The sequence below is a fragment of the Bacillus rossius genome (genome assembly GCF_032445375.1).
Source record: "Bacillus rossius redtenbacheri isolate Brsri chromosome 9 unlocalized genomic scaffold, Brsri_v3 Brsri_v3_scf9_1, whole genome shotgun sequence".
Taxonomy (NCBI): domain Eukaryota; kingdom Metazoa; phylum Arthropoda; class Insecta; order Phasmatodea; family Bacillidae; genus Bacillus; species Bacillus rossius.
This window is the reverse complement of record NW_026962012.1, coordinates 11281165-11305043: the sequence shown is the minus strand read 5'-3', so window position 1 is coordinate 11305043 and position 23879 is coordinate 11281165. Positions and strand designations below refer to the sequence as shown.

General features: G+C 37.8%; 1 protein-coding gene and 1 long non-coding RNA gene across 2 annotated transcripts in view; one reads left to right on the top strand and one right to left on the bottom strand.

Moving 5' to 3' along the window:
- The window catches only part of LOC134542743 (uncharacterized), a 617578-nt gene that overhangs the window by 327987 nt on the left and 265712 nt on the right, over window positions 1–23879 (bottom strand). The gene's annotated exons all lie outside the window — the stretch shown is intronic.
- Window positions 17236–19541, top strand: LOC134542695 (uncharacterized). Its single transcript, XM_063387162.1, has 2 exons — window positions 17236–17353; window positions 17673–19541. Exon 2 carries the CDS (start codon window positions 17676–17678, stop codon window positions 19539–19541), a length of 1866 nt encoding a protein of 621 aa, XP_063243232.1. The 5' UTR covers window positions 17236–17353; window positions 17673–17675.

Here is a 23879-nt window from a genome sequence, read left to right as displayed (position 1 = left end):
ACGACAGTGAGCCACTGCAGTTTCATCTCGTCCTAGTTGTCCAGTCACAATATTCTGTGGTCAGCCTCAGGGCTGATCAACCCATCATCATCATTATCAACACCAGCATAACCCTTCTCATTCGTTATCATCATGAAAAAAATAAGTGTCCATAGCCATCATGTGGTTGGTCCCGTCAAAAAAAAAAATTAAATTACAAAAAATTAGCTGTAAGCTGTGACGAGCATACAAATGAAAGTACAAACTAAACCTGTTTTACAATAGTGTTTTCTAATCTCAGGGCGTGGTTCGTGCTCTCAGCAGGATAAGGGGGGGGGGGGGGATAGCGTGGACTAGCCGGCAGTCGGAGCCCGCACATTCCGCGCGCTGATTGGGCGCGGGGCGGGATTACCAGGGCGCGCGGGGTCCACGGAGTTACCCAACAACATTCCGGCGCCCGAAGTTCTCTCGCCAACTCCGCCGGAGCCGACTCGGGGGTGCCATTAAGGGCCGCACATGAACACCGCTTAGAGCTGCGGTCGAGGTAATGACGTTCTCCGAGGTATCACAGTTCCCTCCAGACACAGACACTCACTTCGGCTCTCGCTGCGCCAACCCCTTTGCTGGTATTACTGCACGAGCCTCTGTGAGCCGTATCTTAGACGTGCGAGATGCGCGAGAAGCCGCAGTGAACGTAAATAACCCGGCAGGAATATCCTATTCCGTTGCCTATATTCCACTTACAAATCTCTCATTCGTTTGCTTCTGTGAAAGCCACTCTCTCGATTGAAACTCAAAATTCTAAAGGACAACATTAACGAAAACGTGCGTTACTTATGTTCGAACGTTTGAAGTTATATTTATATTTGATTTAACACATTGAACTATTTCGAATTTTATTGTAAAAAAAATTAAATTAATTTTAAATATGTAATATTTATGTATACATATGTATATAGTAATTATTTGATGAATAAAATAATTGAGATTATGTTTATTCCAATTTATTATTAACATATATATTAAATATATAACAATATTTAATTTTGACACATGTTTCTATAAATTTGATATTTGAGTGTTTATTTTAATTGAAAATATATTTTAAATTAATTATTTATTAAAATATATATTTCAATTAATTTGTTATATTATGCGTAATGTTTTAGCATGACTGCTACAAGCTTCAAATTCCAAAATGCCCTGATATTAACAGATTTACCAGATCTGTATCGACAAGTTTCCCTGACCTTCCAAACACAAATTATCTGCGGCTCGATTGGTGTTGCTTTTTGCGGGGAAAGGCGTAGCAAATTTAAGGCCATTTTGTATATAGACACGTGTTTTTATGCAACTGCTATAGATTCACCTAAAACTATCGAATGTAGGCTATCTAAATGTATATAAGCATGCGCAAATTAGCTTACCCCCTTGGTTTATATTAATAATACCAGGGTGTCAGGAAAAAGAAAATCAACGAAATTTCGTGATAGTTAAATTTTTAAACAGTTTTTGAGGCCCTTAAACGTTTTGCTTTCACAAAAAAATTACATAAATATTTGGTAATTTCTCTATCTTTTCCCAATTTTCCATGACAATTTTATTTTCCCTGACTTTTCCCTATTTTAGCCGTTTTTAACACATGACATAATGTAAAAAAACTAGAATAGCACAATACAAAAAAATTATGCCAGGTCTTGAGAAAATTATTTCCTTCGCATAAATTTTATAATCATAATTCCACAAGGCAATATCCACTTTATCTGAAATAACATCATTGTGTACGATTAAGAACGTAAACCTTTCCTTTTTGCTATGGTATTTGTTATTACTACTCACGTGTGAGTCTCTGACATCATTTACTTCTTTCGTGATGAATAACAGAGCTGACGTGTATTCATTTCTAGTGTAATGCCTCTGAATACAATTCTAGAATTCCAATTCTTGAGCAGACACCTTTCAAATCATTACTAGTTTCAATAAATTGTATGTTTTGCCTCAATAAACTTTGCGCTGCCTGGGTACACTAGGTGCACGACTGCCCTTTCACTTCTTGAAGTTTAACCTAATATATTCCTAATAGGTAAAAACTTCTCATCTTTGCCAGTCCCAATAGAGGCGTAACTTTAGGGCAATAATATCCGGGGACTGTAGACTCCAGACAGTAGGACAGTAGGCTCCGGAGAGACATACAGCGGCAATTAATTTTTAAATTTTACAGTGCATGATATAGCGTGATGATTTCGGTAAATGGCAACAACACTTAGAGCGGTTTAAATTGACTAATTCAATTAATCAACATAAAATAAATTACATTTTTTTCATACTTCTTTGGAAAGCTACAATGCACACCAAGTAAGTAGTATAAGAATATATGGAGTAAGAGTGAAATGCCTGGTGCCGGTGCCCACCATCATCGATTGTGACGTCATGGTGGCCATCTTAGATTACATTAACCTTGACCTTGACCTTTGAACTTGATCTTAAATTTTGAAGTGACATTTTATGACCTTGGCTGACATATTGGCCGAAATCAATCTTGTTTTCGTCTTCTGGAGGCCACCATATGAATTATGACATCATAGCCGCTATTTTGTTTTCAGTACTTGCCACGAGGAGCGCTAGTGTCATATAGTACACACATCATCCGTCCGAGTGCGATGCCACCATATTAGTTTAGTGTTTCCCCGCTAGAGTGCAGTGGTAGTATTTATTACTGTTACATCCACCATCTTGTTTGCCATCTTGAAAATCTGTTATTTTTAAACTAAAAATGACAGGTTCAAAAAATAAAAAAAAAACACATTTTACTAACAAAATATTTACGAAATTTTTATATAAATATAAAAACAAGAAAATTAATTGCATTTCACGATTTAAGGGGCCCGCCTCGTCAGGGGTGTATGTGTGTTAGTGAGGCGGGATGATAAGTGCGACGCTTGATGGTATTTCTAGCGTGGTATCGCCTCTAAGCGCAAGGCTCTGAATTGACGCATAGTCTTCTCGTCGTCACAGGATAACTGTGAAATTTGAGCGGTGACCGTAACATTATATGGCCGATAAATGAAGATAAAGGTGTAATGCAAGTCCCTTAAGTGCTTTCAAGAATCTGTACTGGTTGTTTTACGCCTAAAAATTACTCTGAAAACATGCGTTTTAGCCATTTTAACTCTTCTAGAAAAACAGTTTAAAAACATGATCCAAAATCAAAAGTACTTTTCGGGCCTCAGCGAAGTCTTAAATGCTTTTCGTAAACATACCCCACTCGGATATCTTGAGTAGTTTTGAAATCGCGTTGTTTTTCCTGAAGCTCTGCGCACCGTCTGTGTGACCAGGTAGGCGGAGCCCTTAATGCAGTCTTTATGGAGTGAGTACTTTGCATACCTTGACATATAGAGCACACAGCTTAACAGTTCTCAATTTCGCGAAAAGGACAAGATGGCGGATATTACATCATTCAATATGGTAACCTCCAGCAAACAAATGTGGCTGTGATGTCAGAATTCAAGATGGCGACTTCCAGAAGACGAAAACAATGTGGTAGTTGTGATGTCAGAATGCAAGAGGTGACCTCCAGCAGACGGAAAAAAAATATGGCGGCTGTGAAATCAAAATTAAAGTTGGCGGAAGGTTCTACCATATAGAAAAGTACAACATATGTGAGATGAACACTAGAGTTCAAGATAGCGGTATTTAAGGTGGCGGAATTAACTATGACGGTTTTCAATATGGTATATAAAGTATAATGCCTAGGTCAAAGATCTAGGTCAAATTTCAAGGTCAAAGTCCAAAGTCAACGATAAAATGTCAATGTCAAGGCCAAAGATCTAGGTCAAAATTCAGGTCAAGATAAGGTCAAAGTTCATCCAAGATGGCAGACACCGTAACCAGGTAACTCACTCCTACACATATCGCCGGACATACGTTTATATACTACTCAAGTATCGTCTAATTTTAGCCCTTAAAATTGACATTGCCTGTGCATTTTTGTAAAACATTAGGCATTTCTTTCTGTGAATGTGTTGTTATAAGTGGCATTTAATTCATATCATATTATTCTTAAAATTTCGGGCACCTTAAACCTTTTTTTAAAAATATATAATGTCTAATTTTCCACTTGTATTTCAATTGAACCGGCGCGGCACCCAGGTCGCTCAAAAACATGCGGTGCTCCGCAGAAAGAATTTTTTTTTTTTTTTTTTACGATAGTTTAACTGAAGTTAGTTCTCAAGTACATTAAAAAAAGGTTTTTGTGTAATGGAAGAAAAATGGAAACATTATCGAAACACGAATGTAAAGTACAAGGGAGGCATTTAAAAGCGTAACAGAACTTCCCGTATGCTATAATATATCAGCGCATCCGACAGAAAACGCTTTGACATCATTTACCACGGCATAAAATTCTAGAAATGCTTTATCATTTCCCTTACATTTCCCAAGTATTACTTGATAATATTTATTTGAAATGCTTTATACGGAAATGTCTTTAAACCTATATAAGGCAAGGGGGAAAAACACTTCCCCCCCCCCCCCCCCCCGCATTTTAAAAATCTATCAACCACAGGGACAACAATAGTTTACAATGGGAAATGACGCTTTTATCTAATTATATCATCTTAGAAAAAAAACAATTATTTCAGTTTTTCAAGGCATATATAATAATAGAACGCAACGCTTGATGTTGACAGTAATTGGCGGCAAGTATAAGATTCTCCTATGACACCAGTGTTGTGAAGGGTTTCAATGTCAGTCGGTCTGTTTCAGTTCACGACTCTTAGGCGACTCCCAGCTGCTGAGACCAGAGGGATCGGCCCATTCTTGAGGAGATATCGAAGCGTCTGGAATAAAACAGTCAAGTTAAGAATGTTGCGATACAAAGATCTCACAAATAACATTCTAGACAGAGTGTCAGGACCTAAAATAACTAGGCGGTGGTTAGGAGAGTGCGTGTGTAGATACCTTTCCATTGAGCACTTGAAGAGGATTGAAGGGCCTAAGTACTGTGTTAAGACTAATTTTTATTACTGAAATAATTGGTTTCTATAGTTATTAAATCATATTTAAATTGGTTATGTGTTATTTAGAGTACAATAAAATAAGCACAGCAAGTTAAAATCACATTTTGTCCTACTGAACCCTCTGGCCAAAAAAACATTTCGTTTCCATTATTCTTAATTCTATTTTATAAATTAATGGTAATAACTAAAACTTTAACAATACTATAGCCACATAGAGATATATTAGAAACATTCGTTCTTTGTCTTAGTGAAGGCAAATTATCAATTAGGTACCTTTAAAATAATTTCTAGGCGAACAAATAAAAACTGTTGGATTCAAACGAGTGTTTTTTTCTGTTTATTCCTCGTAATTTAATGTTGTGACTTTAAAGTACCATTCCTAAATGTTAAGTAGTTTTAAAATATATCACGATGTTTTCCTCCAGGTTTACGTGCATCGCTGGGCAACCACGTGACACACATATGTTTCCAAAGCATATTATATATAGTCTCTAATTATTCCAACCTCTTTGTTTAAACTATATATTCATAGGCCTTCTAGGGTTAAAATATAGTTTTCTGAGTCTTATTTCTGATCTATACATTTGCAATTGTGTGCAGTATCGGTATTCGATTCTTGAATTAAATAATTTTTTATTTCGTAATCATTTATTTATTCTAAAAAACTATATCATCTAATTTATTTATAATATCAGTTATAATTAAATGAATGTTTCTTCTACGATTACATACACTTTTCCTTATACACCGGCAGTGGCGTAGCGTGGGTGGGGCGGAGGGGGCGGCCCGCCCCGGGCGGCAGCCCGCGGGGGCGGGTCGCCGGTAGAGCGGGTTGAGATCTGATCTATGATTCATTCATTACATGTGTCAGACACACTATAGTGTTCCATTTTTATCTAAAATTTTGCGCACCAACTATTTTTTAATATTTATTTAAAAGAAAAACTGCGAAATCACTGACAGAGCTCTTTATAACGTTTGTTTGTTTGTTTACATACGAACGGCAACATCGCATCACGCCGCGCCGCCCGGCGCGCGCGAGCCGAGTTGAGCGGCACTCATTATTATGTTCATTACTCATACAAAATCTTTTGTTTCACGCGTCGGCCCGTGTCGATGCCTCTCTTTCGCACTCATTGAATTTAGTACTACGCATTGTACTGTAAAGTTTGACCTTAACCCAGGGCAAACCAAACAACTTCCGCAAACCGGGACACAGTAATACTACTATATTGCCCCGTACCGCGAGCGCAGGTAAACCCAAAAATATATTAAAACCCAAACTAATTGCAAGCTTAAAAAATACTAAAAGGTTGCGAACAGTGAGAGGAGGCAGCAAGTTAAAAAGACGCAAAATTTATATGACAACATTTTATATATATATATATATATATATATATATATATATATATATATATATATATATATATCATAAAATCTTTTCATCACAAATCGGCGCATCCATTTTAAAATACATACCCTATTACTACTTATAAAAAATAGATATATAATAATACTAAAAAAATACTTTAACAATTCCCCCAAAAAATTATAATTTGATCATATACTTCGGAGCTCCGAAAATTAAATATAATTACCAAAAAGGCATTAAAAATATATAAGAACATAGTAATACAAATACAAATACAAATATAGATACGCACCGGGCGTATCACCGCTGTAAATACCAATTAACATAGGCGAAATCTAGCAAAAAATTGACACACCTTAACATGCAAATAAATATAGTAAAAATTTAGCAAATTACAAATTATGGGTTTAAAAAGCCCTTCTCAGTTAAGTCATTTTCTAACGGTCGACGCCTTTTTTCTTCTAGGTCTGGCAGGGATTGGGTGAAACACGCTGAACGTAAAATCCCAGTTTCAGTTTTATTAGTCCGTTAATTGAAATCCCAAAAATCCACAAATTATAGTTTCGCACCAGGAGTCAAAGGGGTCAACGGGGCAGTGGCACGGCTGGCACTTACTTGCTTTTTGACGTCGTGATGTCCGGTCACCAAATACACTCGTTTGCTCACGAGTGTTTTTAATGGCAAACCCTTGCCATTATACGTTACCGTAGCTGCAGGTAATTGTACGGATATGACGAATCCTTCGCCATACCGTCTTGGAGTTTATTTCGGCGCACATAATTCATCCTTGGAAAATCCTCGCGATATTCACACACGCCTCACCAACCACTCGCGTTCATCGTACCAAAGCGTTCTAAATTATATAAATGAACCCCGTTCATATTCAAAAAGGAACACTCGTATACAGTTACTTCGATGTGGAACCATCACCATGGCCAACCCGCGTTTTACTTCACGTGCGCGCCCGCCTGGGCCTACCAGGCGACTCCGCTCGCCCGTCTCACCTGACGTCACACAATCAGCTGTTCTGCTCGCACGCCGTCTAGCGCAGCGATTACCAACATATTCGGTAGTGTCCTCGAACTTTCCAGACCAATTTAATAACTTAAAATCTTAAACTTAAAAATAATAAGACTAAACAAGAATTACAAATTTCTTTTTTAAAACAACATATAACAAACTTAAATCCAAAATAACTCGTATTACCAGGGCATCCGAAAGATTAATAAAATACGTTAACCATTTCTGCCAACATAAACATTATCAAAGGTAGCAGCTGTAGCACACATGCTACAGTACTGATCTTTGTTTGTTTTAGTGCATCGTGAAGTACCGTTACGCAATCACGCTTTACTCGTATGTTTGTTTCGCGAGAGTTTCGGATACGGAACGAAAGTCTTTTTGATTGTGTTTCGATCTTTTAAATACTGTTTAATATTATAAAACTAAACATTTAGAACTTTACCCAATCTTTGAACTAGTTTTTGAAAATGAAAAGAGTCAAAGAAAGCGGTGCGGAATTCCGCAAAAAAAAAAAAAAAAAAAAAAAAAAAAAAAAAAAAAGCTAAGAAAGAAGCAGATGCGAAGAAGTCTCAAGGTGCATTACTGAAATATTTTAGTTCCAGTTCTGGTTCGAAAGCCACGTTAACGTCTTCGGTGGCATCCTGCAGCAGCGGAAGTGATTCCAGTGTAAGTAGGTATATGATTCCTCCATCTAGAATCATGCATGGCCTAGAATTACTCCAGTTATTTATTATTATTATTTATTTATTTATTGTTTACAAAAGTTACAATATATCTTACATTAGTCTCGCAAAACCTATTCACCTAGGTTTGTCTGCGAGTACGGAGTCACACTCGTTCATTAAATCTTATTTTATAATACACTTAAAATTGCTCTAATAGCTGTTTGAACATAGATTATTGTTTAAAAAGTATGGAGTATATTAACATAAATTACATTGAGTTAAGGTACATCTTTTTAAGTTTACGACTGAATTTTGTCCTGCTACTTGAATTTAAAACTTTAATAGGGGATGTTTTGTAAATCTAGTTGTAGTCTAGGAATATTTTGTTTTTGTTTTTGGATAACTTGATTATTTATGGTACCTGTCATACAAAGAAAACATAATTTTTCATTTAGCTCAAAAATGGCGCCAACGATTTTTCTCAAATTTCTCGTCATTTTATCTTTTAATAACATCTATAACATGGCTTACTCAGTCAGTTTTTACCGGGAAACACTAAAAAAGGTAGCTGCCATACAAAATCAATTTTGTTTGTAAATTTTCCTATAAGCCCGGCAAACCGCGCCGTCACCAAAACCACTTTTGTTTTGTGATAGATAAAATACTTATTTGAAATTCAAACGTGTCCTCCGGCCAATATTCATGGGAATACATCACTTATTTTACAGGTACAAGAAGAAGACGTACCTGCCGTCGCAGTTGGAAGTAGTTCTGGTCCCACCACAGAGCAGGGTCAAGACGAAGTCGACTCATCAAAAGTACCTCAAGCATCTAGTCATAAGCCTGCAGAAAAAGTGAATGTTGCCAAAGAAGACATAATTGAAATCGTGCCTTCTGCTCCTGCCGAAATCAAAGATGCGAATCTCGACGATGTAGGTTGCTGGCCTTCTCCTATGACCGACGAAGTAAGAACGCTTCTAGTACGTTGCGGATCTGACAGTACAGCACATCGATTCCAAATTTGCCGATGTTGTTCGCTCAGGGACTTCAACGAAAGGCGGTACCCGAAAACTAACCAAAGAGTGGTTCTACAAACCATTATCTAATGGCGAAAAGGTTCTCCGAACATGGATGGTGTACTCGCCTTTGAAGCAATCCTTGTATTGTTTTTCTTGTAAGCTGTTTGGCAATTCCGGCTCTAACTTCACATCTGAAGAAGGATTCAACAAATGGTGGAAGCTAAATCCAAGAATAGGAGACCATGAAAATAGCCTGGGCCATGACAGAGCTTCTTGAAATGGAAGGAGTTGGAAGTTCGCCTGAACTGTAAAGCAACCATCGATCAGAAACAACAATAAGTTTTCGAAAGTGAGGAGAAGAAGTGGAGGGATGTACTGTACAGGTTGCTGAATATTATCCAGTTCTTAGCCAAACAGAATCTGGCCTTCAGAGGACATCGAGAAGACATTCGAGGAAATGATAGTGGCAATCGCGGGAACTTTCTGGAGTTAGTGCACCTCCTAGCTAAATACGACCCTCTTCTAATAGAACACCTGACAAAGATAAAGCTGGGAGCAAGAGTCTCAGTTTCGTATCTATCTCCAGAAACCCAGAATAAATTTATAAACTTACTGGGACAGCAAGTTCGATCCACCATCATCCGTCGTATTCAAGAAGCTAAATATTATTGCGTAATCTTCGACAGTACACCAGACATCTCCCACAATGTCCAAATGAGCCAAGTTCTGCGATACGTACATATCGAAGGAGAAAAAGTCGCCGTGGTAGAATCTTTCATTGACTTCTTTGAACCAAAAGGAAAAAATTGCAGAAGATCTCAGCAACGATATAATCGCGAAGATAACATCAGACGGACTGGACATACAGAATCTGAGAGGACAGGCTTATGACAATGCTGCCACAATGTCAGGGATCCACAATGGAGTTCAAGCCCGGATTAAAGCACTGAATCCGAAAGCTATATTCGTTGCATGCACAAACCACTCACTAAACTTGGCTGGGGTACACGCTGCTTCTGAATCAGTGGATTCCGTGACGTTTTTTGGAACTCTGGAGAAGCTGCTTGCCTTCTTTTCCGCATCAACTGTTCGATGGAACGCTTTGGTTGCCGTCACAGGTCAAGCAGTAAAACGAGTCACTGAAACGCGCTGGAGCGCTAGACATGTAGCTGTCAAGATGCTTAAAAATAAGTTTTAGGTAGTTCTTGAGGTACTGGAACAATTAACAGATTCATCTCAAACTGCCGAAACAAGATCGGGAGCCAGTCTTCTCCTGACAGCCATGCAGTCATTTAACTTCCTAACTTTTCTTGGCTTTTGGGCTGCAGTGCTACCTGAAGTAGATGACGCACAGATTTACCTGCAGCAACGAGGACTAAGTGTGGATAAATGTGCTCAGAAACTCTGCACTTTGAAAACCCTCTTAGTGGAAAGTAGAGACCGTTTCGTGCAAGAAGCAATTGACTTTGCTAAGACTCTCTGCGAAAAACTCGGAATCGAACTCAAAACGAGAAGAATTCGCAGGAAAAAACGCATGCATGGCGATGAATCTTCTGAAGATGCAGCTTTGTCTCACGAACAGGAAATCCGTCGAGAGATTATCGCATCATTCGACAAGATCATTCAAGAAATGACGACTCGATTCCAGCAAATTCAAGAAATATCGGACAAGTTCGGATTTTTGATGCCAGCGAAACTTTTGGACAGCAAGTTCGTGTGTGATCTTTCCCATGTATTAGAAGACATCGACAAGGACGAGTTTCAGATGGAGCGGAAGCTGTAATTTTATACTAATATTATAGGGTAACCTCTTATGTGTTTCGAAGCAAAATGAAACCCCTTGAGTTGTCACTCTATAATTGTATTTACTTATATGATATGAATTATAGTTACTATATTAAGTTTATATGGGCGCCACACTTTAACATTACTATATTAATCATAAATGTTTACTATGCTATAAGTAATTTTCCATTGCGGCTTATGCCCAAGGTTACCTATTTCGACACTGAGAAACTAGGTTGCTTACCCATAACTCATTAGAAATCACATAAAATATAATTTATCTATAAAGTTATGTTGGGCACAACCAAAATCAAAAGTTCATTTGTGATAAATAATAGTATTTAAAGTGAATTAAAAAATTAACTAACTCAGTTACTTCGGAGTACACAAGAATCTTTAAATCGGGACCACTAGGCGAAATTCAAAATAATTATGTTGTGCCATAATGAAAACCAGAGAAATAAATTACTATGCCGAAACAGTTAATAGGGGGGGCTCACCGAACACAAAACTTCAGTACTGAATACATTAGACTTTTGGTACCTTATATTTCAGCAGATAAAAGTAGCCCCGGTAATTAAATATTACCATAGCATTCGCCCTGGCTCAGGGGCACAACAGTTCACTTATTCAGTGGACTATCAGCTGAGAATATAGCTGATACCAGCCACTAAAACTTCCTTCTTCATTTTATTCTCTCCAACTTCTATCGTTAACAATCCACACTCCTTTCCATTTTTTAAAAGATCCGCCGATCCATAGACAAAATCACCTTCTCTTAGTCACATATCTTTGCACAACATTAAACATAGAGAAATAAATAAACCCTAAAGATAATTACACTTGAAAGACATATAAATAAACACTGAAAAATAGTTAAACTAAAGTTTCAGTGTTCTGAGATAATTAGTATTATCACAGATGCCGCTCTCGGCCTTAATTCACACCAAAATTACCTTAAATTTGGTTTAATTTAGGTCGTACCATAATTTCAAATTCAAACACTGAAACTTGACATTTGCCAAAAATTGGTAACACTGAGTTTCGTGACAGTTGAGAATCGTAACGGCTCACACCATATTTCTTCATCCTGGGAGCAGGCAGCTGCTATCAACAAGTGTCTGGTAAACAAACACCCGGCGTCGTGAATCGAGGTGTCTATAACCTCGCTGAAGGTCTCGGGAACAAAGAAGAAAACTCGTTCTGCCGCTGGTTACAAGGTAGGAGTTGATTCTGCAGGGAATTACGAGGCTGCTATCAACAAGTGTTGTGTGGCGGGTACTAAGCAATACCGCTCAATGTGCAGATACACGCCGTCGCTGGACGCTGTTGACAGGGACGCCGTCCAAGCCAATGACAACCACTGATGTCACCACATTGACATCGTGATCCAGGCTAGCGAGGACTGAGGCAGCCATTCCAGACAACCCATGCCTGGATATACCTCTCGGCCGCTCCACCCCAGGCCTGCGGTGGGACGTCATGCCCACAGCCTGACAGATGTGGTGGACGCTGTCACTGCTGATGCTACTACCCCATGCAGTAGACGAGGATCAAGAAGAATTCATCTCGGTCCGTAGTTCGTCCGCGCACTCGTGTACACTATAAACACTCATTAAACTGTTATATATTAGCCTCTAAATGCACCCGCGCTTTTTAACTTTAAGCGTCCAAGTGAACTACCTCGTACAGTTTATTCTCCATTCGCTGCAGACACCGGAACGTAAAAATTCTTCTTTACTTGCTACCCTAACTAACCTTAAATAATGGGTAAGCAACCTTGGTTTAAAATAGGCCTACTTATTAAAATTTAAAATCTTAAATTAAACACACATAATTTGACACAACTCATATTAACCAAAAATATTAAATAAAATAAGCATAATTCATTAACATAATAACACAACTACATAATATAGTGGAAATCAGATGTGGACTATTGTTGAGACTGGGTATTTTTTTCCATGTTCATGATGAAATGCTGTGTACATAAATGTGATAATTTTTACTTGTCTACAACAATCGATAACTATTTACACAAATGCCATTTAGTTATTTTGGCTGAAAATAATTATTTTTAACCCAGCCAAAGAAAGCTTTGTTTTATTACAATTGGTATCATACCATCAATTGAAATAGTTGTTTGTTAAACTTCATTATTAAACATTATTATGTTAGTACATTAATTTTGTGGCAGAAATAATAACATTTCCTGGAATTCTGCCTATAACAATAAACATTTGTTTCATTATGATATATATATTATATTTACAATCAACTTGTTCTTAGAAACATTAACTAAACTTCAGTGCAGGAACACATAATTAAACTTCAAACACAATAACATTGAGATGCACATATTAAATAAATATTTACAGTGATTACTAGAACTTCATAAATGACTTGCTGGTATATAGGAATAGCACATTCCTGGCCATTAATATTGACATGCACATATTCTAATATTTTACAGTTATTTCTGATTATACTTAGTAATCATAATTGTTTCATTTGGTCTCCCATAAAACAACATTAAATCACATTTTCACATCACTAGCTTTTTAGCATTGTTGTTAATTACCTCACAGATATTTAATAATATTTTGTCAATTAACAAATAATAACATTCTACACTCATCACTGAAGAATCTTTTCACATCAAGAAATAGACAGTGAATTACAGTGATTTCAACCTGAGTGCTATCTGTATGATGTAAACAAGTGAAATTCAATGATTAATGTGCATTTTTCTTTCATGTCAAAATTAATCTAAAGAGAAGTGAAGGTGATCTCTCTAGCCAGCTATATAGCTAATTCTTTCTTCAGGTGTGATATCTAGGAAGTTGTGGATGAAGTAAATATCCACTTAGATAGGGTAATCCTGTGGGATTACAATCCTAGTCAGCATGATTTACTACTGATTGAAAAGTGTTAGAAATGAGGAATGCCTAGGAAATAGGTAGGTAAAAAGCTGTAGCCTGGATCATAACAAGGTAAGCCATTATTTTCAATTTCTACAGTACCTTCTTGTTTGTTTACACACAGTGTGTCAGGGTGTCCGTGTCTACAACAGAACATTGCCTAGGTATACATTAGCACCAATCTACAGCCTGTACTGACAGTGTACATTAAAATTACTCAATTCGTGTGTGTGAACCGAACTATTAGGTGCTGCCAATAAACATGTACATACAGTACACCAGGTTCACAGTACATCCTCTAGGTCTCTGCCTAAGGACAAAAGCATTTACTCTCGTACTGAACCACATAAATGCTAGGAAGACTACGCTTCACCTAGCCGAAATCAACTGAGTTCACAAAATTAAAAAAAAATAACTCAGCTGACTAACACCATAACCTTCCGGTATAAATTCACAGTTACACATAAATCTTATTAATAATTCTAGGCACAATAACAGTACAGTATACATATAGCTAACTATTTTGTATACTCTGATCTTATATATTTTGCACCACTGGTGCGTGGTAGGCCCTTAAATGATTAATGTTGTAGTTTCCCACATTGATACCTGTTGACACTTCCTTTAAGGTGTAACAGTTCTCCCGATGTACCTGGAGAATCTCGTAGGGTCCACTGTAGAGTAGGAATAACTTCTTCGTTACATTCGCCCACTTGTTGCTTGTTGGCGCAGTCCTTAACAGCACAAGGTCACCGACCTTAAAACGGTGTAGCTTGCGCCTGGTTTTCCGCTTCTGTCTATTCCTGGCTTCTAGGTGTAGCTTTGCTCTAATTAAATCCTCAATTTCTTCCCTGCTAGGAAGTTTATCCTGATCCGGATTCTCGTCGCAGATGGGTAAATATTGGTTGGGTATCGCCTCCGACCGAACCAGGCATATGGCCTCATGAGGGGTGTACGCCGGTCTGCCGCTCCACAGGATTAACTGTTGGTAATCATTTACCCCCATGTCTGGTCCCTGGACTAATGATCGGGGCGTATCACCATCAATCCTTGCTAGTTTAACGTCGTCGCATTGGCTGTGCTAGCCAAGGCGGCGTTTGATGATGAGCTGGCCGGCTGCTGTTGCAGTAGCTGCTGCATCTGGCTGCTGTTGGGAGGGATTGGCGATTGCCGCTCAAAGTATCCTTGTTGGTACTTTGACGTGGACGAGGGGAAGTTGTGAGTGGGGAAACTCGTCGTGGTGTTCGCTGACTGGACGGTTTCAGCTCCACTGGGAGGGAACACTAGCTGTTGCTGCTGCTCCGGTGATCTTGGCAATCGGTCGTGGTACCCTTGATGTGGTGATCTTGGTCGCTCTGGGTACTCGTACCTGGGAAGTCGCTGTTCTTCGTGTTGCGACTTCTTGTTACGGGGTTGTTCATGGTGGCTCGGCTCGTACTCGTCACCACCGGGATGACTCCATTTCCCGCTCCAGAAGTTCGAGTTATGTATTCGATTCTGCCGGTTGTTCCATTTACCGGTGTGGTGAAACTTCCATTTGGCGGTGTTGACTCGTATTTTGGGCTGTTCCCCGCCGCGCTGCCACTGTTGGTAAAGCGGAGGTGATTTCTGAGCTTGTGCCTTTTCTGGTTCAGTGGTATTAATCCGCCCCTGCTGCTCTAGCCTGGCGAATGCCAGTAACTGTTCTCTAAACTCGGTAATATTCGAAAAATTCCTACCAGTTAGCTGTAACTGGTACTTGTAGGGTAGTTGTCCAAGAAACATGGAAATAAATTCCTCGTCATTCATTGGTAGGTCTAAATATCTGGTACGTTCGAACATGCTCGAGAGATAGGCTTCCAGAGACTTATGTTTTTTATAGTCAAATTTTTCCCCATGCAGCCTGGCTCTTAAGTGGCCCTGTATTCGCACACTCCAGAACTTCTGCTTGAATTGAGTTTGGAAATCTGCGTATGTGTGGGTCGAAGTTTGTATTACTTCCCACCAGTAATACGCATGTTCGCGGAGGGCAGTATTCAGGCATTTTAATTTCTCCTCGTCATTCAGCTTAAACATGGCTGAATACTCCTCAAATTTTTTTAAAAACCACATGGGGTTTTCATTTTCCCCACCTGCGAAACGAGGCATGGCCTCTGACCACTGTCTGGCCGGGTGGTGCATAATGGCCACTTGGTCAAGTGCAGGAGAAAGGCTAGAATGTGCTGCATGTGGTGTAGTAACTGGTGAAGCAGTCTCTGGCACGTTACTAGGGATAGCTATGGGCGTAACTGCGGTAGTGATGGGTCTATCCATCAGGTTGTCCAACCTGAGGGTAAGCATGCGATTTTCCAGATTACCTACTCGCTGTTCTAGTTGGTGTCCTAGTTCGTCCGTTTTGTGTGAAATTTGTGCCATTTGTTCGTGCACCTGTTGACTAGTGTTGTCCAAACTGCAGAGGTTTTGTGCAGCCTGTTGGGCCACTTGTTCTAAGCGTTCTGACACACTGCCTAACTCCTCCTGTATCTTCTGTGTGGTGTCTTGGCATTGATTCTGAAGCTGGGCTAATTTCTGATCAGTGTTAAACTCTAGTGTTGTTATCCGGTTGGTTACAACTGATACTGACTCCCTAACTTCCTGCATCTCTAACTTGAGGTTACTCTCGAAGCTGAGGATACTTTGCTGTATGCCAGTCAGTTGTGCAGTATAGGAATCTAGCCTGGCACTGGTTTCAGCAGCGTTGACATCTAACCTGGCAGTATTAGAGTCTAATTTGGCAGTGTTAGAGTCTAATTTGGCATTCAATTCAGCATCATTGGCATCTAACCTGGTAGTGTTAGAGTCTAATTTGGCATTCATTTCAGCAGCGTTGGCATCTAACCTGGCATTTATTTCAGCAGCGTTGGCATCTAACCTGTCCATGAGTCCCTGGAGCAAGTTATTTAAGTCAATATTGCCACTAGGAGTAGGGACTAAATCGGAGATAGTTTCCAAGTGTTCCGTGGGCTGATTAGATTCGTTTCCCTCTATCTCTTGTGTTACCAGAATAGGAATTGTCTCTCTGTCCTCGGACATGCTGCTGTCCCTAGATCCGGTATTGCCTCAGTTATGGCACCTCCCTCTGGTATTCATGATTATACTCAACAAAAATTACTTGACAAAATATCGGGCCCCACGTTGGGCGCCAGTCTGTAATTTTATACTAATATTATAGGGTAACCTCTTATGTGTTTCGAAGCAAAATGAAACCCCTTGAGTTGTCACTCTATAATTGTATTTACTTATATGATATGAATTATAGTTACTATATTAAGTTTATATGGGCGCCACACTAACATTACTACGTAAACTGGGGATACTTTGAACATGGGGGAAACTTTGAACACTTTTTCAGAAATTGATATTGACGTCTATAGAAAGTTTTCCTGTCTAATTCACAGGTAAATGTTATGTTGGTATGTTTTTTGTACTATATTTAAGCGTTTTGGTGCAACTGGCCTACAGAGGTTTTACTCATATCTCTTTGGTGGATATTCAAAATGGTTGCTAATTTTCACTAAAATTATTATCTGGGACAACTTTAATCTCTAAAAAGGTTAGTATATAAGTTAACCACTTTATTTATTGCTTTTCTAGTTTACAAAGATGTTGGTAATATATTTTACTCATGAACAGTGCATTGATTTGGAATATTTGCATGTTATGTTCAATAACTACAAATTTGAAATTTTCTAACCTAATATGGGGTAACTTTGAACATTGTTCAAAGTTCCCCCAAGCCGAATAAATTATTTCATTCATTCCCTCTTCGCTATTTATGCTGTTTTGTAAATTTACTATTCAGTTATGGTACTTTGTTGTTAAAATGTCATTTGTGTTGTGTTATATGAGTCTGTATTTGTTTTGTTTGACAGATAATGCCAAGAAAACATTTTCGTAGGATAGATGCATGTGCATACCAGAATTATACCACACAAAATCTGGATCAAGCTCTGAAGAATGTGTTGCAAGGGAAAATGACATTAAGAAAAGCTAGTAAGCAATTTTCTATTCCATTGGGAACCCTAAGCCATAAGTTAAGAAATAAACACACAAATAGCATTGGACGACCATTAGTATTTTCTGCCGATGAAGAAAATAGTTTTGTTGACCACTTGATAAAGGTTGCTAAATGGGGATTTCCATTTAACACATTAGACCTGAGAATGATGGCTAGTGCATACTTAAACATTAGAGGCCGCACAGTACCCTGTTTTAAGAATAACATTCCGAGTAGTGATTGGGCCTTAGCATTTCTGAACAGGCACAGAGCCAAAATATCCAGACGTATGGGTCGAAACATCAGCATAAGTAGGGCTTCCTTATCTGCTGAAACAGTAAAGCAGTACTTTGACAATCTGACTGCTACACTATTAAATGATGATGGTACTGAAGTCTCGCCAACAAACATATTCAACTATGACGAGACTAATTTGTCTGATGACCCTGGCCAAAAGAAATGCATTTTTAAGAGAGGGGTCAAATATACAGATAGAGTTCGAAGCAGTACCAAAAGCTCAATATCCATTATGTTCTGTGGTTCAGCATGTGGTTCTATGTTGCCTGCATATGTTGTCTATAAGGCAGAGCACATATGGTCCACTTGGACAGAAGGTGGTCCACCAAACACTCGATATAATCGCAGCAAGAGTGGCTGGTTCGATATTGTTACTTTCAGTGACTGGTTTGAGACAGTGTTCGTTCCACATGTGAAGAACATTCCAGGGAAAAAAGTCATGATAGGTGACAACCTGAGCAGCCATTTCAGCGAACGTGTTCTGAAGCTGGCACAAGAAAATGACATCGCCTTCACCTGTTTACCAGCAAATGGTACTCACCTGCTGCAACCTCTCGATGTTGCATTTTATGGCCCATTGAAGCGGTACTGGAGAAATGTGCTGGACTTTTGGAAGTCATCATCAAAAAAGAAATCCCAAACACTCAGTAAAGATCAGTTTCCACGATTACTTACCAAACTGTATGAGAAACTATACTCTAGTGTGGCTGATACTAGTAATAATTTGACTGCAGGGTTCAGAAAATGTGGAATATACCCTCTGAATCCTACCATGGTAATGGCAAGACTACCTGATGGAATTTGTGACCAGTCTACAGAAAAGGAACTTGCACCCAATGCAGTTGTGTCAGAGGCAGTCGTCAGCATGCTCAAGGAAATGAGAGGAGTTGATGAGCCAGTGAGAAGACAGAGGAAAAGAAGAATTAATGTTGTGCCAGGAAAAAGTATCTCTGCATATGACCTATTATTAGCAAGTAGTTCTACTCAACAGCAACAAAGCCAGAAGAGTATTGTAGAGGAAGATGACAATGGTACAAGCAGCGATGAAGATGTGTGTGCATTACAAGAAAATAGTGAACACAATCATAGTGAACATGAAGATGATGAGCATGAATATGGGATGGAAATTTTGAATGGTTCCTCAGACAATGTTCTAGTAGAAGAGGCTTTTTGTTTGGTCAAGTTTCAAGTGAAGAAATCCGTAAAACATTATGTTGGTAAGATTATAAATGTGTCTCAAGATAATGTTGGATCAACATGTGATGTAAAGTTTCTTCGGCACAGTCATAAAATGGCACTGAAGTTTTATTGGCCCAATGTAGCTGATGAAGGAACAGTTTGCAAGGAAGACATAGTGAGGTCATTGAGTGCTCCAAGGGTTGATAGACGAGGATTTCTAATTTTCAGTGAGAATGAGCTAGATTTGTATCTAAAAACCCTTCAGTAGATGCAGTTATGTGGTTTCAAACTGCAAAGTTGAAATTTCTGGACTAAGATAATCTGATATAAAAATAAGTAGTTTCTAAAAATTTACAAACAAAATTTGTGTGTTGTGCTTTAAATTTAATGTTATGACATTATAAAAAAACATAGTTTATTAATTTACTTAGTTTGTGAAACCTAGCAGGTGTTCAAAGTTGATTGTTAGCAATATTAGTTTGAATGCCAGTATAAAGTAATGGTTGTTCAATGTTACCCCAATTGCAGGGAAACATTGAACACTGCATTTTTATTTAATTTTGATAGTAATTTTTTTTTTATCTGACCAACTAAACTATGGTATCATTTTGGCTTCATGGTCCTCCTATTTTGGTGAAAAAATTTCAATTAATACATTGTAAATATAAATTATATTTAATAAAAAAGTCAAAAAGTGTTCAAAGTATCCCCAGTTTACTATATTAATCATAAATGTTTACTATGCTATAAGTAATTTTCCATTGCGGCTTATGCCCAAGGTTACCTATTTCGACACTGAGAAACTAGGTTGCTTACCCATAACTCATTAGAAATCACATAAAATATAATTTATCTATAAAGTTATGATGGGCACAACCAAAATCAAAAGTTCATTTGTGATAAATAATAGTATTTAAAGTGAATTAAAAAATTAACTAACTCAGTTACTTCGGAGTACACAAGAATCTTTAAATCGGGACCACTAGGCGAAATTCAAAATAATTATGTTGTGCCATAATGAAAACCAGAGAAATAAATTACTATGCCGAAACAGTTAATAGGGGGGGCTCACCGAACACAAAACTTCAGTACTGAATACATTAGACTTTTGGTACCTTATATTTCAGCAGATAAAAGATGCCCCGGTAATTAAATATTACCAAAGCATTCGCCCTGGCTCAGGGGCACAACAGTTCACTTATTCAGTGAACTATCAGCTGAGAATATAGCTGATACCAGCCACTAAAACTTCCTTCTTCATTTTATTCTCTCCAACTTCTATCGTTAACAATCCACACTCCTTTCCATTTTTTAAAAGATCCGCCGATCCATTGACAAAATCACCTTCTCTTAGTCACATATCTTTGCACAACATTAAACATAGAGAAATAAATAAACCCTAAAGATAATTACACTTGAAAGACATATAAATAAACACTGAAAAATAGTTAAACTAAAGTTTCAGTGTTCTGAGATAATTAGTATTATCACAAAGCGTCTTCAGCAGTTTGTTGTTGTTGCCTGTTCTGAATCAGAGGAAGATATAAGTGGTAAAGCTCTTCCAGTTCATTCAAAAACTGAATCTCGGAATTTCGGTTCCAAATATAGTCATCTTGATTCGTATATATTTGACTTTGGCGATTAGTGTTGCAAGTTGTGAGAGAAGTTTTTGAAGTCGAAGCTAATAAAAAATTACCTCAGATCTACTATGAGCTCCGCTAGACTATCAAACTTGGCTATATTGTCGATTGAACAAGAATTGGCTGCTAATATTGATTTTGACAAAGTTATTTCTGACTTCGCTGCTCATAAGGCCCGTAGAATCCGCTTGTAAAACAGCTCATCCTATTTTAACTTCAATAAAAGGTACCTCATTGCATGTGAAATTTAATTTTAATTAAGCACCTATAGAATGGGGGCGGCAAAATGGGTCTCCCGCCCCAGGCGCCGAGATGTCACGCTACGCCACTGTACACCGGTAAATCTGTAATTAAAATTGACATTTGTCTAGTGGCTAATTCACCTGTTCCTCTTTACATTTTCCTTCTACACACAAAGTGAAAACTTCTTTAACAGCGTTGAGCGATGTTTGTTAGTGGCAAAACTTATGGGTTCGTGTCACCGACATGCTAGTGACGTGTTGCGCCAGACTGGCGAATAGCAGCGGCCTGTGTACATTTATACGTATATATATACACTAATACATTGTATATATGTGCGTGTTGGACTCATTTTTGGATGGGTAAAATCTTGTCAGTTCGCATCACCGACATACTGCAATAGCAGTAAGTGAAGTTAATTTTACCACGTGAATACATGACCTAGGTCTGACAACACTAGTAAGTCATAGCTAGGTAATGAATTTTTACGTAATTTTTACATACCATTGACATCTGTTGTGACTAATAAATGATGTAAGGATAAATATCATGCTGACATACATTTGACGTAGAAATGATGTCATATTACACATTTAAAAACAAAGTTTTAAGTTTTCACTTCTGTTGACAGTCCCCATGACTGGCTATTTTTTTTCCTTGCATTTTACCGTAGCGATGACCAAGGGCGCCCATATGATAATTTGTAGGGGGGGGGCAGACTTAGGGTTATGAAGTATTTTTAATATTTTGGAAGACTAACTGCGGCTTGTTACTAGCCATAAAGTAGTTCCAGTTCTGAGCCTGTTAAAATTTTTTGTCCTGTTACTAAAATACTAGACCACAGTAATCATTCGCCATAAAAAACTTTATTGGCTACTTTATTAATTAAATATTAACTATTTTATTTAAACCAGTGAATTTTTAGCAAAACAAATGCAGGAATACAGTCCTTATACTTTTTCAGCGTCTCGGGTACACGAAAATCAAGAATACAGTCCTTCAACTCATTGCTCTCTTTACCCCTAAATAAATGTCGCGTACAAATTAAATTAAAATAATTATAAAGTTTAAAACGTGTTGGTCAAAAGATTTAACTTTGGGAGAGAAACGATTTAAATATGTTATCACAGTAAGAAAATAGTTGTTTTTAAATGTAACGCCTGAACTATGCTTATAATTATAGTCAACAATTGTTTTAAACAATATTTTTTTTTATTTTCAACTGATGTTTACCTTTACCACGGCGATATTGTATCACACAAAATATTCCCTCGTTCACAGTTAAATTAATATTAGTATGTTTCGATATGAATCATAATTGCTTATCATTTAGAATTAGCACTGATGGATTCAGTAGTCGAGGACTGTAAGTTTATTTAGTGATAGTAAAGCTTCAAATTACAAATGTTAAATCTGTTTACAATATTCAAATAAGATATAAGTTACTATCAAAAGGAATTGTTTCAAATCATGTAACTTCAAACTCAATTCAATATTTTCAGCTTAAATCATGTTATCAATAAGTGCCTTTAAACAGTGCTTACGGCTATTTTTGCTCAATGGTGTCAGCAAATTGGACCACTGGATATGAACTACACTTAAGGGACAAGGTAAATTCTCAAAAGTAAATTTCGAAGTTAAGTTATTAATCAAACAGCAACATCTAATTCCATCTGATCAGACACAAAATCAACATTATAGTTAGAACAAATTAAAATTTAGTTCATGCCATAAATTATTCACAATAAAATTAAATTGAAGATGAACTTCTGGAAAATTAGTGTGATCTCAGATTATATGAAAAGAAAATAATTTAGGTACTTAATAATCGATAGTTCAAGGGACTCCCGAAAATTGTTCAAATGCTATTCAATACGACGATAACCAACCTCCGTCAGTACTGTACATGCGAAAGTATGACGACACAGATGACCTCTGGCTCTGCAACACAGCTGTGCGTGGTCCGGGAACTATGGCTGCTCACTGCCGCTGCATCCTTCCTCGCAGTGGGAAAGGTCTTGTTCGGTACGCACCAATGGTCGACTTCGAAGTTCTGTGTGAAACACGGCGCCCTCAACTGATTCTATATCACCACTGCCGGTCAATCGTTGGCCTTCCTTCCTTCTGGCTGGAGCGGTTTTGATATGAACTTGCAGAAATTCTTCTCCTCAGCTCGATTATCTTCAGTCAAAAATGTTGATCACTGGCATTACAGCACGTTGAACAGCGTCAGTAATCAGTCAGGCAGGCTGTAAACTTAGTTGACTTGTTTCATTCGTTTCCGTCGTGAAAATTTGATAGTTCGTTTCAAAGCAAGCAATAGTTCGTGAATAAACCCTATCGTGGTTGCAGTTTATCGCCTACGATGATTCATATTTGATGTCACAATAATCTAATTCATTAATACTACTTCTGCCACATTGCTTTATTAGTAAAAACTTGAATGTCAGTCGAAACTATAATAAAATCTTGCAAAATTGATATATCGTGGATAATCAGAAGTAGGTAATAACGATGTCTCTACAAAACCGTGGTAGAACGAATACTCCTTCTTTCTAAAGAATGTAATACTTTTTCCTTTGCTATTTAAACGACTTTCAGATGTCAAAACACAAAACATAAGCTGAATGTCCTAGCTATCGCAAGCCAATCATTAACACAAGTTAATCTTCTTATAATAAATAAATTTATTGTTTAACACATGAATTTCAATGGGTTATTTATAA

Bases quoted from the DNA above. Each gene is read 5' to 3' on its own strand.
- LOC134542695 (XM_063387162.1), top strand. From the start codon at position 17,676: ATGCCAAGAAAACATTTTCGTAGGATAGATGCATGTGCATACCAGAAT.